This window comes from Charadrius vociferus, unplaced genomic scaffold, assembly GCF_000708025.1.
Source record: "Charadrius vociferus isolate BGI_N301 unplaced genomic scaffold, ASM70802v2 scaffold195, whole genome shotgun sequence".
NCBI classification, from domain to species: Eukaryota; Metazoa; Chordata; class Aves; order Charadriiformes; family Charadriidae; genus Charadrius; species Charadrius vociferus.
This window is the reverse complement of record NW_009648539.1, coordinates 4,499,183-4,516,270: the sequence shown is the minus strand read 5'-3', so window position 1 is coordinate 4,516,270 and position 17,088 is coordinate 4,499,183. Positions and strand designations below refer to the sequence as shown.

The 17,088-nt window shown below is 36.6% G+C and overlaps 1 protein-coding gene across 1 annotated transcript in view; it reads left to right on the top strand.

Annotated features, from left to right (window-relative positions):
* GABBR2 (gamma-aminobutyric acid (GABA) B receptor, 2) overlaps window positions 1-17,088 on the top strand; it is a 480,368-nt gene that overhangs the window by 228,324 nt on the left and 234,956 nt on the right. The window contains exons 6-7 of the mRNA XM_009885919.1: window positions 2,673-2,864; window positions 3,952-4,188. Coding sequence (XP_009884221.1) covers window positions 2,673-2,864; window positions 3,952-4,188 — 429 coding nt within the window. The remainder of the gene's footprint in view (window positions 1-2,672; window positions 2,865-3,951; window positions 4,189-17,088) is intronic.

Genomic DNA, 17,088 nt, shown 5'->3' with positions numbered 1-17,088 from the left:
TCAACTGTGTTGGATACATATCATCATATTCATTTGAAATTGGATTAACATGAAAATGCATCTTCACAATGAAAACTTCAGTTCTGCAGAAAATTTTATTTTTAAAAAATTGTTAGTGGTAATTTTTCTAACATACTATTTTTAAGCCATGGAGATAATGCAGTATAGGCATGCACGCATCAAGACTGAGGCCTAACTGATACAATTATCTGTCTGAGGACAATTAAAGAAGATGATTATTACGCATAGGTCACTGCATGAGCTTTAGGTAGCTCTTTTAGTAAACAATAATAACTAAACCCAGGCTTTATTATTTAATAATATTATTATTTCTTTACTAATAAATTTATTTAATTTATTATAATTTATATTTAATAATAAAAATATTTAATGACAAGAAGAAATTTATTATTTAATAATAACTAAACACAAACACTGAAATGCCTGACCACTAACAACTCTGCTGTCACTAGAAAGGTGACTGCATGGTCATGGTGCTCAGCTTTGGAGGAGCTGATTTTGTTCCTTCTTCTTTTGCCTGGCCAGATTACCCTTCAAACCCTAACATTGTACCAGATCTCAAATGAAGAGTTGTCAGCTCTTAATGTGCTTGGGTTTTGTTTTTTAAAGGAAAGTCTAGACGTGTAACCAAATTCTTGTAGTAATGTGAAAGTTTCAGTGCAACCTTTGGAATGATCCCCTGTTTCCAGGATGGCATTTCTGGCTATTTTAAAACTTGTAATTTTCAGCCCATATCCCAGGACATTTACAGATTATGCAGGAAACAAGTTCAAGTGCAAACAGAAAAATTCCAACAGCTCCAATATCAGAATATTAATAGCCAATACTTTCTTGCAACACACGATTTGATACTTTAATCTGTATAGAGCAGGGGAAGCTCCTGATGACTGTCTTTCTCTAAAAGCACAATTCTGTGTTAATTTATGTCCTCGGTGATTTGAAAACTGTCAAATAAAAGACACTGTATTATTGAAAGGTCTTGAATGACCTCATTGTATAATGGAAACTCTTTTAGAAATCAGAAGGTATTGCAGGACAGGACTGCTGTTTTCCTCGCAGGTGGACCTGGGGCGCAGTATAGCAGGAGGGGAGATGGGCAGGAAGGCAAAAGCAGATGTGTTTCTGCAATGGTAGAACTAATGATCCAGAGAAAGACAATTTATGCGGATTGTGGAATAAGTAAGATATGAGATGCAAGACAACGGGTTTCAGACAGGAGCGCTTTCAAGTGGCATTTTATACAAATGCATGAAATTTGATTTTGGCTGAACAAAAGCTCCTGCAACCAGGGGCCAAACAAATCTACTTTGTGCACAATACATTTATGAACTGAGTTGGCACCATTATAATAGCCTTCACAGATATAAAGCCCAATTTTAATTTGGTTATTAACATATTTAGGAGCCTGTCCTATTTTGTATTTTTTTGCTATTCATCTTCATTTATCTGATAGGCTTTTGGTATGATCTTTGGGATACTTTTCAAAACAGTTGTGTTCTGAATGACTAATATGTCCTGTTTGCATTCTCATAATTTCCTCCTTCTGTAACATTTTCTGTGAGGATGTAGCAGTTTTCCAGTTAAGAGCGCTAAGGTTGCACCACGTATTTCTAAAAACTGGAATTTTTATCTTACGTCTTGTATCTCCAGCACTGCTTATATTATGAGCCAAAGAAGCATGAAACCTTCTGTTTTGAAATGGAGTCTGACTGAAATGTCAAAAGAAAAATATCTAGTTACAAGACAGTGAGGGAAACATGTGAGATAAAATTTGCTAATTTTATCTGAGAACACTCTTCACAATGGAATAGAGTATCTACTGTGAATAGATCAGATTTTAGGAACAACAGCATATGTGCCTGACTAATAAAGTATTTCTGTTTCCTGTTGTATGTATCTGCTATGTATTGAAAGGAGATAACCATCATCTCAGTATCTTGGAGTACAGTGGGCTGTATTCAATATTCAAATAATATAGATTTTCACCTGAAAGAATTTCTTTTTGGAAAAAAAAAAAAAAACAAACAGAAGAAGAAATCACTGGAATGTGCTTGCTTTATCAGTTTACTATTGATTCATGCTTCTTAGAAGAAACTGCTCACTTAAAGTCCCTCTGGTCTCTATTTTAGCACTGTCACATAATTCATATTTACAACATTGGGATTTGATGGTGTCTAGGATCCAAGTTTTCTTGTTTAACCTTAATCCTGTTTTATGGGGTCTTTAGGATGATAATACTTTAGTATAAACTTGGTAGCATTGTTATCCTACCACTCATGTAATAGTTGTGTTATGGAGAATTTTTTATACAAATGCTGTGACTTCTGCCAGTATTCCTATTCCTTTCCCCTGGTTTTAGAATCCAGTATTTTATTTTTCTGTTTTTGAATAAATGGTCTATTGAAAGCAAAATAGGTTTTAGTAAATTCTCTTCTCAAGACCTGAATTCTAAAGACGGGAGTCGTCAAGAAAGGAGACTTCATTATTTGCAAGTAATTATTCTTAACTGGTCATAATACTTGTGTATCCTTCAATTATGCCATAATTTCATTAATAATGGAAAAAAAAACATGAACAGAAAACAATTACTTTTTTTATTCAATATGTCTCTGACAATTTCTATTACCTTTTCTATTTTTCTTTCTTTGTAGGCTTATGATGAAGAAATGTATGGCAGCAAATATCAGTGGATTATTCCAGGGTGGTATGAAAACCTTTGGTGGGAATCCTGGATTAATTCCTCACAATGTCTCAGCAAAAATCTTCTTGCAGCCATGGAAGGTTATATTGGAGTGGATTTTGAGCCTCTCAGCTCAAAAATGATAAAGACCATATCAGGAAGGGTTAGTATTTTTCCTCCAACTATTTTATTATACCATCAGTTGTCTCACCAGTGTCTTGCCACAGCAAAGCCCTGAGGAGGGAGGTGAAGCTAGAGGGTTCTTCTACAAAGAGAGCTGGCAGTCATCATTAGAAATCAATTCCAATTCTCAACAGGGTAAGGAAGCAGTAAAGTCCCTTGCCTCAAATCTGTCCTCTTCTCGCTCTATGTACATTACAGTTAAATGTACAGTGAAGCTTGAATTATAGTCTGCAGTATCATGTGCTGTGTCACATCAAATTAAATGGTTGAGCACAGAAACGGAAAACTTTTAGGTTTAAATCTAATCCTGCAAACGGCCAATTTTGTTGGTGATTTGTTCCTCTCAGAACTAGGGGGTGGGGGATGGGGCTTGTTTTAAATATGTAAATATGTGCTATTACCATAAAGTACGTAACAATTTATCACAGAACAAATTCATGCAAGCTCTGGACAATGAATAAGCATGCCTGATTTTGCTGCTTTTCATCTTTTTTTCGTCTCTCTTTCATGCCTTGCTGAGTGAGCGCAAAAGGCAACTTTACAAAAAGGCAACTCATCATAAGATAGCACACCATAAAGAGCATAGTAAACTTGCAAAACAGACAAATTGCCACTCAGATAATTTCATACTAAGCAAATAGTTGCTCAAGTGAAGGTTATTTGATTTGCATTATCCTATAAAGTGTAATCAGACCACTAATTTGCAGGGATACAGACTTATTGTCTGTTCTGGTATTACCGCTCACGACTGTGCTGGTAGCTTTGGTTGAACTGAAGCCTTTTGTACAAAAGCAAAATAAAGCAAGTTGTCCTTCACACAGAGAAGCAGAAGAACTGCTTTTCAGTCTCTCTGTCTCCTAGGTCTGCCTCCCAGTCTCACCATCAATCTTGTAAGTCAGACAGCATGTGCTTTTGGAATTTTAGTTTCTTAAGTTTGTTTTGGCGGCCTTTTCTGTGTTGATCATGGATGCTTCTAAATTGGAGGGTGCAATCTGAGGTGCAGGTTTGGACACAACTCTGTAAAATGTTAAGTATTGAAGTAAAACCAAAGTTTTTCTCCTCTGCAGACTCCACAGCAATATGAAAAGGAATACAATGCCAAGCGTGGTGATGGGCAATCCAGCAAATTTCATGGTTATGCCTATGATGGAATATGGGTGATTGCCAAGACCCTGCAGCGGGCGATGAAGTATCTGAATGCCACCAACAAGCACCAAAAAATTGAAGATTTTAACTACACAAATCACAAACTTGGCAAAATTTTTCTTGATGCAATGAATGAAACCAACTTCTTTGGAGTAACGGTAAGTCCTAAACAGATACTTGTGGGGTGCATGAGGCTTGTGAATTAATGTCAGTAGCTGAAGCAAGCATTAAATTTTAAATACTCTTGAAAAAGAAACACAGTTGTGTATTTATTTTATCGTCAGAGCTTCCACAGTTCTACTTTATCTTAAAAATTAATGTTGTTGCCTTGAGACTCTTGCTCATTACCTGTCTTCTGGTGCCAAGTGATGACACAGTATAGTTCCTCAGTTATCAGATTTTTAAGTATGGATGTCATCTGAATTAACAATTCAGAGTGGTCTCTGAGAGAACCTCAAGTGCTGCAAGCTGCAGTGACCTTTTAAGTGACTGTTTTACCAACTGAGGAGTAGCTGGAATGTGACCTGAAAATACCTCCATCATTTATTTTTGGTAACAGGTGATAGTACACTAATGTCTCCAACTCCAGTGCTGCACATCATAGGTATTCTTACAACATACTTCAGTTGCTATTTCAGTTTATTTAGAATTTGTATTTTTTCACAGTCAAGTACAAAGCATATTGACTATGACTTAAGAAGAACTGGTCACACATAGTAATAAACTCATTCTGTTTTCAATTGCACCATTGCAAATTCATAGTAATTTTTTTTATTATTATTATTGATATTGCTTCTAGTTTTTAGCAGAGTAAAACAGGCAATAGGAGTGTGGCCCTAAAACATATTAATTACTTAATTGTGTTTGAGGCAACATCAATCAGAACTTAGTGGTGCGTATGTGTTCAGGAGTCCGCAGAGCCATACTCCTTCCCCAAGACGGAGGAACAGACTCCATTTCAGGGAGAACGGTCTTCTTCCAATGGCAGCAAACAAGGAACCTGCTGGAACACACTTCATTAGCAGTGTACTTGGGCTGCAACATGGCTAGATAAGGAAAGCAGAGTTTTGAAGAAATGTGTATTTCACCGGTGGACGGGAGGTGCCTCCTTGCAGCAAAAGCATGCAGAAGGTTGGCAGTCATTTCTGCCACCGTGCAGTAGCTTGTCAGATTCTGTCCCTGTGTTAATTTAAATTGTATTGGATATTAGTTAACCTCAAAACATGTTAAAGTGGGAGAACTAAGGTTGTCACATGTCACACGTTGGTTCAAGAAGGAAATGCCTGGCTATAGACATCAACAATGAGTGCAAGCTCAACTTTTTTATGTGCTTCTTAATTGCTGAAGAAGCCTATGTTTTGTATCACGGTACAATTGAAACTAATTTATGATTTGTAAGTAAAAAACAATCATATGGCAAGACAATGGTAGAATCTAGTTCCCTGTACAATATGAATTCTGCTTTCTTTTTATACTGAATTTGACTGAAGGTTTCAGTAAAAGAATTGGATATGCCATTGCATCCATAGCAGGACTGGATCTGTGACAAAATTTCAGTCAGTAGCAGCTATGAACCTGACTCTGCAGGGACTCAGACATCTCTGTCCTGAGTTGTTCCAAGTACAGTATCTCTCAATGTGGCTGAAATTGTATATAGCTATGTAGTGGTTTGTTTGTTTTTTTTTCTTTCCCCATCAGGCTTTTTGCCTGCTGTTTAGTCTTGACAGACAATTGTGGTAAAATTGATATATTTCATTAGCACCGCTTAATTGTCCTTCACTGCCCCCCTGCACAAAAAAAAAACCCAAACCTCTAAGATGAAGAAGGCTTGTTTTTATTAGTTTCAGAGACACCAGCAAAACGCCACATATGAACTGCATCCCTTTAGGGAGGGAATGAATCAAAGTTTCGGCGACCATATTCAGCTGTGTTTACTTACTGTATTCCCTCAGGTATAATGGTTTTTAAAGAAATTAATGCACGATTATTCACTGTGTTGAGTGCTTCTCTGAGGTGCTTTGTAAAACGTTTCTCTTTAAGATTGGTCTACCAAGTCATCATGACAACGCACAGCCCAAATATGGTATTTGCAAGGATCATGCTTCCTGTTCCTATAATACATTCACAAAAACATTTTAATGAGAAAGATATGGAGAGAAGAAAATATATAGCAGCTATACTTTCTTAGGATACAATTAGAACAAACAATACTCAAGTTTTTCCAGACAGCGTGAAGAAGAATAATTTTATTGCAGATATTAAAAGTTTTCCATTGAAATGTTCAGAAAGTTGAAGGAACAGATTGATTCTTACCAGAAATATTTTTAAACTTTTTATTCTTCTGTCTAATAAATTGCTGTCATTTGTGACCTAATTTAAAACCTTCACTGAAACCTAAGTTTTAGATCTTGGAGTGCCCAATATAATTTTAATTATTTTTTTTCCAGAAAAAGTATTTTACAATTTAAATTTTTACAATTTATTTTTAAAAACTTATTTGAAACAGGAAAAGGACATTGATTTATTCTACAGTATCTATGTCAAATATAAAATGAGCTTCTGAAAAACGAAGAAATAAAAGGAAGGACTGAATCTTATCAATATTCAAAAACTCATCCAATGATATAGTAAAATATGTTGTTAATTATTAGGTAAGAGGAGAAGGTAGACAATAAGCTGTAGACAACAAGCTAAAAGTGCAAAATATGTTGAGGCATCTTTATGATTTCTGTGAATGATACCAGAAACACTGTCATGTCATAAATAATAAATCCCTTTACCCAGTTTTCATTTTCTTTGAAATTATTTATAGTAAACCAAAAAAAATATATTCACTACTGAGTGGTGGTTTTGGTCAAATTTTTAAAACGATTTTGAAAAGACTTGCTGGAAGTGAAGTGTGCTAATTCCTGATTATACAGAATGTCATTCTTTCAGTTTTCTGAATTTTTATTTTTTTTTCCTAGGAGGCAACATTTAGAAAACAGTTTAGGCTATTGTCTGAAGACTTCACAGGACTAATCCTCTTTTTGTGCATCAGAAACTCAGTACATAGATGTTACTTATTCTGATTCTACTGTTGGAAATTTATTGGAAATAAAACTATAGCTATCCCTTACACATTCCTGAAAGTTCTGCTCTTTTTCTGGACTTTTTTCTCTTAGCAAAATGATTCCTTCTGTTATTTTTCCTTCATGCTTATCTGACTTATAGTCATGTTGATTACCACATAATTTTCATGTGTATTTTGAATATAGAGCAAGGAAACATATATTTGGTGTTTTATCAAAAAACAGAGCACTGGAACAGGCTGCTCAGGTTGTGGAGTCTCCTTCTCTGGAGATATTCAAAACCTGCCTGAATGCAGTCCTGTCCAACGTGTTCTAGGTGACCCTGCTTTGGCAGGCAGGTTGGACTAGATGACCTCCAAAGGTCCCTTCCAACACCTACTATTGTGTGATTCTGTGATACACTTTTTCAAAGGTAATATGGATAGTTTTACAGGTACAAAAGGACTTTGTGGCGAGAAATGCAATATGAACAAACAAAGGACCTGCAGGGATGTTCCTACGGTTTTGTTAATCCGAATGTCCTAATTCTTCAGTCAAATCCCCTGATGTTGGCCATTTTCAAATCAAGTGAGGCATTGGGTGGTTAGCATGGTCCATCTGCAACAACCAGCTTTCAGGACAGGAGTCCCTTTGATTTGGGACTAGCTTGGCTTTCATGGTTTCCATTTTCCTAATTCCTTGCTTATCAGAGCACTTACTTATTTTTTAATGGGAAAGTTACTGAGAGAAAAAAATCTCTTAAAGGATTTTGGACAATTTTTTCCACTTAATCCAGATAAAGTAAGTTGTGTAAACTGAATGCAACTCTGCCATCCTAATGGTTTATAAACTGCCAGATGCCCATTTCCTTGCTAAATATATCTCTTCTCAAATAGTACACATTCTTTCTGATAACCTAAGCATCAGAAAATGAAAGATAAGAAGTACTCACACAATTTATTTTGACGCAGTTTAGATGTCTGAGGAGTCCCCTTATGTAGATGGTACAGCCACTGGAATTAATTTAGAGTTGGAGAATCTGCTGAGGTCTCTGTTGAAGTGTTGCTACCTTGAATCAGTGATAAAGTGATGGGAAACGAAATATATGTCTGGGGTATCTATATATCCACATTTCAATTACACAGCAGTTTATAGCATGCCACCTAGAACACGCCCATCAAGTTTCTGTGAAAGCCAAAGAGAATTTTCCAGAGCTAGAATTATCTCCTAAAGCAAAATTGTTTGACTAAAGGATAAAAAAGAAAAGAAGTCTAACTTTGTTTTGTGTAATATTGCTGTAGTATAACTTGTAGGCTTGATAATTAGTGAAGAATTAGTGCTGTCTTGTAAGGATACTGGGACGTATTTAGTGCATACTGAATCAAAATCCATCTAGAGAATGAAGGGTTTTGGTTTAGTCTTTTTTTTTTCTTTTTGTAAAGACTATGGATGGTTACACAGTACCTTACAACAACAGCAATGTTTATATTTATTAGCAAAAAAATGTTGGTTATACTTGGAAAGATATTAAATCCCACATTTGTTCTCAGTATGCTAAAAGTTTTTATTGGTTCCATGGGGTAGCCAGGTGGTGGGAAAAATACAGTGCGTGTTCAAAATAATTTTTAATTTATTTTTCTATGCAAAACATGGCATTATTTTTAAAAATACTGTCCTCTGATTTTCTAATTGCTTCACCTTTGTCACTGACGTGATGTCATGAAAGTTGCCATTTTCCCTGGTTTATGCCTGAAGTCCTGTAACTGTTGCAGTAGGGTATTCTGCTGCTTGAGTTTATTGCTATTATCTGTGATTATAAATCAGGCTTCAGAACCGTTAATTTATTTCTCATCCTTATGGCCTTCTATTATTTGTGTGTAATGGAAAAAGAATTACAGTGGAGGAGAGAGAAAATTAAATACGGTGTTGTCTTTCTTTTTATGTCAGCCAGGGACTTTAGCACAGTAGGATAAAATTCCATCACAGTAGCTGCTGCACAATTGAAACCACAGCCATGAAATAGCTTTCAAGTCTGTCCCTGGCATCCTGCATTTGAATGGATCCAGTCATGTTTCATAACTGGAAAAGTGCTTATTGATATGAAGTTCATTTTGTGTTTTGATGCTGATTATTTCTGAAGATTGATTTTAGCAGCTTGCCTCCACTCTCCAGGCTTCAGTAGCCACTGAGCTGTACAGGAATCTCAGAAATACAGGAGGCGTTAGCATCAGAATAGGAACAGGGAGAAAGGATTTATTTCACGTCATCCTGGAAAAATAACATACCCTAAGACTGTTAAATTAAGGAATACATCGGTCTTTGGCAGAGAATCAGATGGAATTAGCGTGGACTTCAGCAGAGTGAACTTAATGCTTAATATGGGGGTCTAACAAACATTTCTGTAGGGACATTGATCAGTGCAGTTAATTTTGCATGAACAGTTGTGAATTAAGCCTCAAAAGCTATTTATACCTGGAGTCAAATTTTCTTTGTTGGCATGGCTGAGGTAGGGCAGATAGTAAAAGTATTGGGGGAAGGGTAGAAATTTTAATCAAGTAACTTCTTGTTAATCTAGAATAGTGCTTTAAGAGTATATTTAATTTTATAAAAGGGGTGTGGGGGGGGGGTTAGTGTGCAGTGGAATACCTAACACTGTGAAGATACCTGTTCCTGTGAAATGCATTTGAATGTTCCATCCAATTTCACTTGGTCTTAATTTTGAGCATTTGAAAATTCACATTTGGCCATTATCCTATCCATAATTGGGTGGTTTGAGGGAGTTCAATAAACTAGCAAAATGCGTAGTCAGGAAACTGTATATATGTATGCACACACATGTATGTGCTCACTACCCCACTTGACTGTTGGCAGATGTCAGTTTTTTCCACACCTGACCCCGTGGGTTATGAATATGAACTACCCTGAACTTAATGCCTCGTGTTTCCCTTTGATTTTTCAGAACTTGCTTCCTTTTACAGGGTTTCTTGTGTAGCAGAAGAAAGAAAAATACTTGGGGTCTGGTTGTGTGCAAGACCTCCTACATCTCTTTCTGGTTTTCCTGAACCTTGAATCTGAGCTTGCCCCAGTGGAGATAAACTTGGTGAATCTCTTACTTCCTTACTCCCTCCTCACTTCCAGTGCGTTATCCAACTCAGATGAGCAACTGAGAACAGTAGAGTGGGTTGGTGAAATAATTTGCTCTCTCTATGGCCAGTTCATTTAGGAGACTCCTCAAAACAGAGAGCTGCTAAAGTAAGCCATCAGCAAGTTTGCACAGGGTCATAAACAATGTTTGTTCATTAGGAAAATTCAGTGTAAATGTTTTCATCTGCCAGCAATGTAAAACTGCATACAGAAGGAAATCCTAACTTTTTAAAGTGAGAACTGAGATTAACTGTGACATTTTGAGATTAGCCCTCAAGCTAATCAGCAGTTGACGATTTAATAGATAAAGTAGGTGGCAAATAAAAAAGGCATTAGTCTGAAAATGTAGAACACTTATTACTGCATCTGTCATTCTAATGGATGCATATTTGATGAAAATAAAGGAACAACATACGCTTACAGAAAAGCTAGTGAAACATTTTCTAAGATCTTGCTAACATCTCTTAGCTTCCTCTGCTCTATATTTAATTTTGTCTGTATCTAGTCAGTGTGTAACATAATTCATAATATGTCCTAGAAGCTGCTTAGTTGCTACTTTGAGTACAAAGAGTGGAAGTCCCTACAAATAATAATGAAACAAAGCTTGAGTGAAGGCGTGATTGCATTGTCTAAGTGGTGGTGCAGGTTTGTGCTTCACAGGGTAGTTCTCCTTCAAGCTTCTGAAGAAACAAAGCAGTTCCACCACCCTGTTTTTTCTGATGTGATTTGTTTTGTAGCTGCCTGCTTCCAATTCACCTTTGGTTTATCTTTTTTTTTTCCTCTTGTTCTGTTTTTCTTTTCTGTGTCCTTCAAATTTGAATGATGAAAGACTAAAGAAAATATAAAATTTATGACATTTGGAAGCTCTGTCCCGTTCCAGATCAACAGTTAAGCTGGGAGAGGGCATCAGTGATTTTAATGAGAGTTTTCAAAACAGTTTCTTCCTCTGCCAGTTGGTTTTCTCTGAGATTGGTATAGAAGGCCATTTGAAAAAAAAAACGGTACTGAAAGAGGGGACAGCCTATATATGCTGGACAAGCCACATAGGAACTACGGGTTCTGGTATCTCTTGCGTGAGTAGGAGACTGTTTTTCCTGATGGTCTTTTGTGTTCTATTTAGACAGAAGTACTAGGAAGGTATTGTGTTCCTTTACCACCCCTCCAACATGTAGTAGAAAAAGAAGGAAAAGTGTTATGTACCCACTTTCACTGCGGTAAACCCCTGTGTGCCTCACTTCACCAAATTCTTTTTGACTGGTAGGAAATGTTGTTCATGAGCCTGTTGAGAAAGGGTGATGGGATAAAATCTTACAGACATTTATGGAGAAGTGACACTCTTGCAGCAAGTGTACCAATGAAATATCATCTCTGAAAAATAATAGAAAACCTGGAGTAGCTCCATCCACCCATACCGTGGCTTCAAACCATGTCAGTATCTTATGATCAAAGGTAGATGACGCATCACTGTGGATCTCTGGTGATGATCCCATATCAGCAAGAGAATATGCACAGCATGTCTCTGTTCTCCATATACAAGTCTCTGGAAAAGAGTTAAGGATTTGTAATATATGCTATAAGAACTGTTTTAACAGAATCTCTCCTGCAATTTTAATAAAAAAATGGGAAAATGTGGTGCAAGGTGCGTGGTGTTGACAATGTTGCAAATTTCTAATTTTCTCTTTCTGAAATGTAGTCATTTCTGTCACTGAAACTGAAGCTTTAACCTCCCAAGGAAGGATTAGAGCATCACTGTTAAGGGAGGTGCAGAAGGAAAGTGAAGCAGGATGGAGAAAGGAAAGCCTCAGGTGCTTTAATTGCCCTGATGCAGTTCTTGGAAGCTGTGGTAGCACATGATGTGTCAATTAACACAGTAGCTTAGCAAACAACTGTCTTGAGTGCTATGATTACTCAGCACAGATTAAAATTATTTCAAGCCCCTTTCAAGTATTGTTGCTTGTAAAGGAAGACTGCTCCTTCCCCAAGAGGGAAATGTCTTGAGTGCAGAGGGGACAGACAAAGAGTCAGCAGGGTCTGGGTTTTGGATGGGGAGGCCCTGGGAGATGAATTAAATCCATAGCTATGTCCTTACTCCACGCACGCCTTTTTTAAAGAACAATGAATCTGGAAAGGAAGACTGTAGGAAAAAAGTTTATTTGGGAGAATATAATGGGAAAGGAAAAGATTTCCTGGAAGGCTTTCGTATTATCTGCATCACTGAACAGTTCTGAGTCTCCAGTCTCCAGTGCCTCTTGTTCTTGTTCTGATTTGTTTAATGGGACGTAGAGATTAATGAACATCTCACCTGACTGTGCTTTTCTTTAAACTGATTTTACTGCCCTTGTTGAAAAGCAGATCCCTAACAGATTGTATTAATTCCATAGAAGTATGTCCAGATATGGACATATATGCATGGGTCATGTGTTCACTAGATGGGCCATGTGAGAGTTTACTAGATGGAGCGTGATGATCCTGAAGAGCCAGCTAGGCTCTTTTATGGTTACCTGGCAGGTGGTGTGTGAATCAAACAAGTACAGGCTGGTACAGGCACAGCTGAGCCATGCTTCCAAGTGATTTTTTGCAGATGATGCAATGACATATAGACCAAACCCTATGAATTATGGTCATTCCAGAGTAACAGTGTTTTTCAGTGGTATAGTTATTCCTGCATTTGGCGTCACTAAGAAAAAAAGATGTATGGGAAATTTAGGGGTGCTACTGTTTCTACCTGCTACATCTCCGTTTGAAATGATAAGCAAAAACATCTTCCATGGATACTTCCAAGCCCTCAGCTGCCCAGTGGCTTGGGGATGAAATTCACCAAACATAGTACAGCCTTCAGTTGCAGCAGATTCCCTTGGTATGCACAGTGGTCAGAGCATCAAGATTAGTTATCCTGCATCAGCCTCAGTCTGCAAACTCTTTCCTCAGACCTACCTCTGATTTATCCCCTTCCCCTCCTAGAAGAGAGCACTGCAGAAGTACCCAAGTTAGCTTAAATTGCGAGATGTGAATGCCTTTCAGTCATGACTTGTGTTAAAAAACACTATGATTTTAGAGATAGCATATTTTAGAAATAGTATGAAACTGAATTCCTGAGTGCTTGAGGGTATTACAGTTCTTTTTTTATTTTCCACGGGAACAGATGTTAGCCCTGCTGCCTTGGGATCATTCCAACTCTGGTAATTCTGTTCTGTGTACCTAAAACTCTCACTGAGATTTCAGACGGATAAGGAAGTTATTATTTACTAGCTTTACACCGGGACTCTTCTGGGACAACAAATGCCATAAAGATGCAAAATTTTAGTATTCTTGTTCTCACTTCTTTTATTAGACATTGCATTTTATTATTATTTCACTGCACAGGCAAGCTATAATAAGGTTTTACTGGTTTGATCCCGTTCCTGTTTCAATCAGTGGCAAATGTCTTTTAACTTCATCGTGAGCAGGAGGAGGTCCTTACCAAGCAAAGTACTTTAATAAATAATTTGTGGATATAACTCAAAATGCTATTCTAAAATGCTTTTTGCTCACAGAAAATTTAGAAGAAACTTCTTCTGAAATGCATTCTAGAATTAATGAATAAATTTTAAGAGTGCTGATCAGTTGTAGTGCTGTAAGTTAGTAATGAATGATTAGACACGAGAGCTTGTTCAAGCACATTTGGAGAATGCCTCTAGATAGTGTACTATGTGGAATTACATGACTCAGATGTCAAATAACTGTGAGTGATTAAAATAATGTGGTGAAGTATAGCAATTTAAAAAGTAACATCCAGTGATGCCGATAAAAGGCAGCAACTTCTAATGCAGATCATGTAAATCAAAGAAATGCTGAATATTTTAGTGATTGGTTGTGCTCATTATATATATTCTTTTGGCATAACAGTGTAATTCTTAACTGGGTATCAGATATTCTGGAATATGAAATATGGAAAAAAGATAAAGGAGAAATCTCAGAGAGTGTACAGATAATATTATGAAGGTTGAAACAATAGGAAGACTATTCATAAACCAGTTTGTGAAAATCTTAAGAATATGTTTTCTACTGTTCTTTGAAGGACTGTTATCATACTACTCTAAAATCTTCACAACATCTATTTTGCTTTATATTAAGTTTGGAGCATTTAGAGAATGATTAAAGCATATAAATGATAAGTATATGTCTAAATACCTCAAAATCTTAAAGCAGGTTCATTTAGGAAATAAATTGTGAAGTGTAAAATTAGTTATAACCTGTTTATTTTTATCATTTACATCATTGATTTGGATAATCTAAGAAAAAAAATAAAAGAAATGCATTTTTATGATAATTTTTGTACCATGTTTACAAAGATTTGTTGATTTAGGTTAATTGGACTACTTCTCTCCATTGCTGAAGAGTTGCATGTCAAACTTTAATTTATGTTCTGTTTTCATCCTGGTTAGCCCATCAGTGGGCAGTTGCAAAAAGCTTTTAAAAGGAGTCTTTTTTGTCTTCAGTGAAAGTGACCCACATTGATGTTACAAGAATTAGAATTTAGCCTGATGGGAATTTCTGTGTGCACCTAAGAGCAAAATTTCCCCTTGGGGAATATTTTGCAATGTGACATTTTTACTTTCCGGCCAGAAAAAAAACCCAAAAACTTTTAAAACTGTATTTTAACTCTCTATTCACACTGCAGTACTTCTGAGATTTTGGCTTCACCAATTAACTTAGTCTCTGCTGTTGTTAATCTTTATGACAGCTCAAGGCAAAAATATTCTTTAGCTTGAATATAGCATTTTGCTGAGTGTGAATCCACCTGCAATGTTAAAAATGGTGTTATTAGCTGACTTAGCCTGGAAATGCTCTGAGGTTGTCAGGTCTGATGTTCAGTGGATTATTATATTTTCATACATCACTGCTCCTCTTTTCTGGCAGTCATGATTTCTATGATGAACTAGTTTTCTTCCTTGGAGAGGTGCTCCAGTTGCAAATAGGCTTCGTGGAGCCTGCAAGCATTTTAGTGAAACACAGGAAAATTAAAGTATTATAATGGCATTTATTGTAGGCAAATGCACAGTACATTTTCAAATAGTTTTCTACTATTTTTAGAATCAGCTTTTAGGACTTCTGTATTTGTTACCTTCTGCTCTTCTCCTCACCGTCTTCTCATAGCAAGTTGTTGCCTCAGCTGTTGCTGGTGATGAGGATGGTTTCTGAATTATCCAGCCTCTGCTACAGCAATGTTAAGATGGTGTTCTTTTTTAAGATTTCATAACACAACAAAGATCTTGCACTTCACTAGACTATATGGTATGGTAGGACTTCCACCTTGGAGTTCTTCACATGAAGAAACTTGTGGAAGAGGTGGAAAGTGCAGCAAGGCCCTTGCTGGAGCGCCTTCAGTCCAGGACAACATGCTCTGCTTGTGCTGAGTCCCAGCTTCAGCGCTGCCATGGCAAAACAGGCAGTGGACAAAGGCAGCACTTTGCAAACTAAAGTAGGCTGCCTCTTTTTTTTCTTTCCTTTTCTTTTCTTTTTTTTTTTCTTTTTTTCTTCTTTTTTTTTTCTTTTTTCTTTCTTTTTTTTTCTTTTTTTCTTCTTTTTTTCTTCTTTTTTTTTTCTTTTTTCTTTCTTTTTTTTTCTTTTTTTCTTCTTTTTTTCTTCTTTTTTTTTTCTTTTTTCTTTCTTTTTTTTTCTTTTTTTCTTCTTTTCTTTTCTTTTTTTTTCTTTTTTTTTTCCCCCTTTCTTTTTTTTCCCCCTGAACACCTCATTTGAAAGATTGGTGAGTATTTCTCTTCTATGAGTTTTAGGAAAATAATCCCAGGATTCTGCCTTCTGCATTATCACCCGCTTTATATCTGGTCTGTATTGACAGCTGAGGTTGTCAGTGTATGAACCCAAAACACTGGACAGGCAGCAGGCTGTTCGCTCATTTTGGTATAAACAGTTTTAATCAAACCTAGGACCCGTCATACTTCACTTGTTGAATATTTCTGTGTGACAATGATTTTCCCACTTTTGTGTTTTGTAATGACCCCAAATGCAGCAAAATTGTAACCATGCTTACTAACCGCTGTCAGGAATCAAATTATTCTTTTAGAACATGGTCTAAAAGAAGTTCACACACCTCTGTGTTGTAGATATTTTTAACAGTGTCTATATTTCTATATATCCAGCCTCCAACAACTAGCCAAATCTTCACGAAGCGTTATTGTCTGTCCTTCTGCCAGTCTTTCTGCCTGTCACCCAAGACCTTGTTGGACTGCTTTGACAATGTTAATTCTTGTGTATGTGACTAAGATAAGCAAAAATGTACCCAGCTCTCTCGCTTATGTGTGATCAAGTCTTTTTGATTGAGTAACCCTTCACCCTAAGCATAACTTGCAGAGTTTCTGTGTTGTCTCACTCATGTAGTGTCAGTAGGTGTAATAACAGGTGATTTAGATAAAAACAACCCAGCTCTAACCCATCCAACATAACTTAAATCCAAAGAGTGAATTTACAGTTAAAAAATACCATAAATCATGTAAATAAAGCTGTCTGGTGCTGACGTTTCCTCATCGCTGCAGAGGACACTGTATGTGCTGTGTGGTGACATGTAAAGTTCTAGGCAGCACCATAACACTGACAGTGAAGATTTGAGAGAAGACTTGTCCATATACCGTATTTCAAAATCAGCAAAAACTACAGTGGTTTTCCATCTATGATGAACTGACATATGTGGTTTTGTCAAATCTATTATCAGTAGGCATAAATTAGCTATATAGGAGACAACCCTTTAATTGGAAAACGTTGAAAAATGCAGTTATGGATTATTTTATACCTTGTAAATTCCACAGCTTTTCTACCTTGTAAATTGTGCCCCAAAAACTTCTGGTGAAATTCTTCTGCCTGCACAAT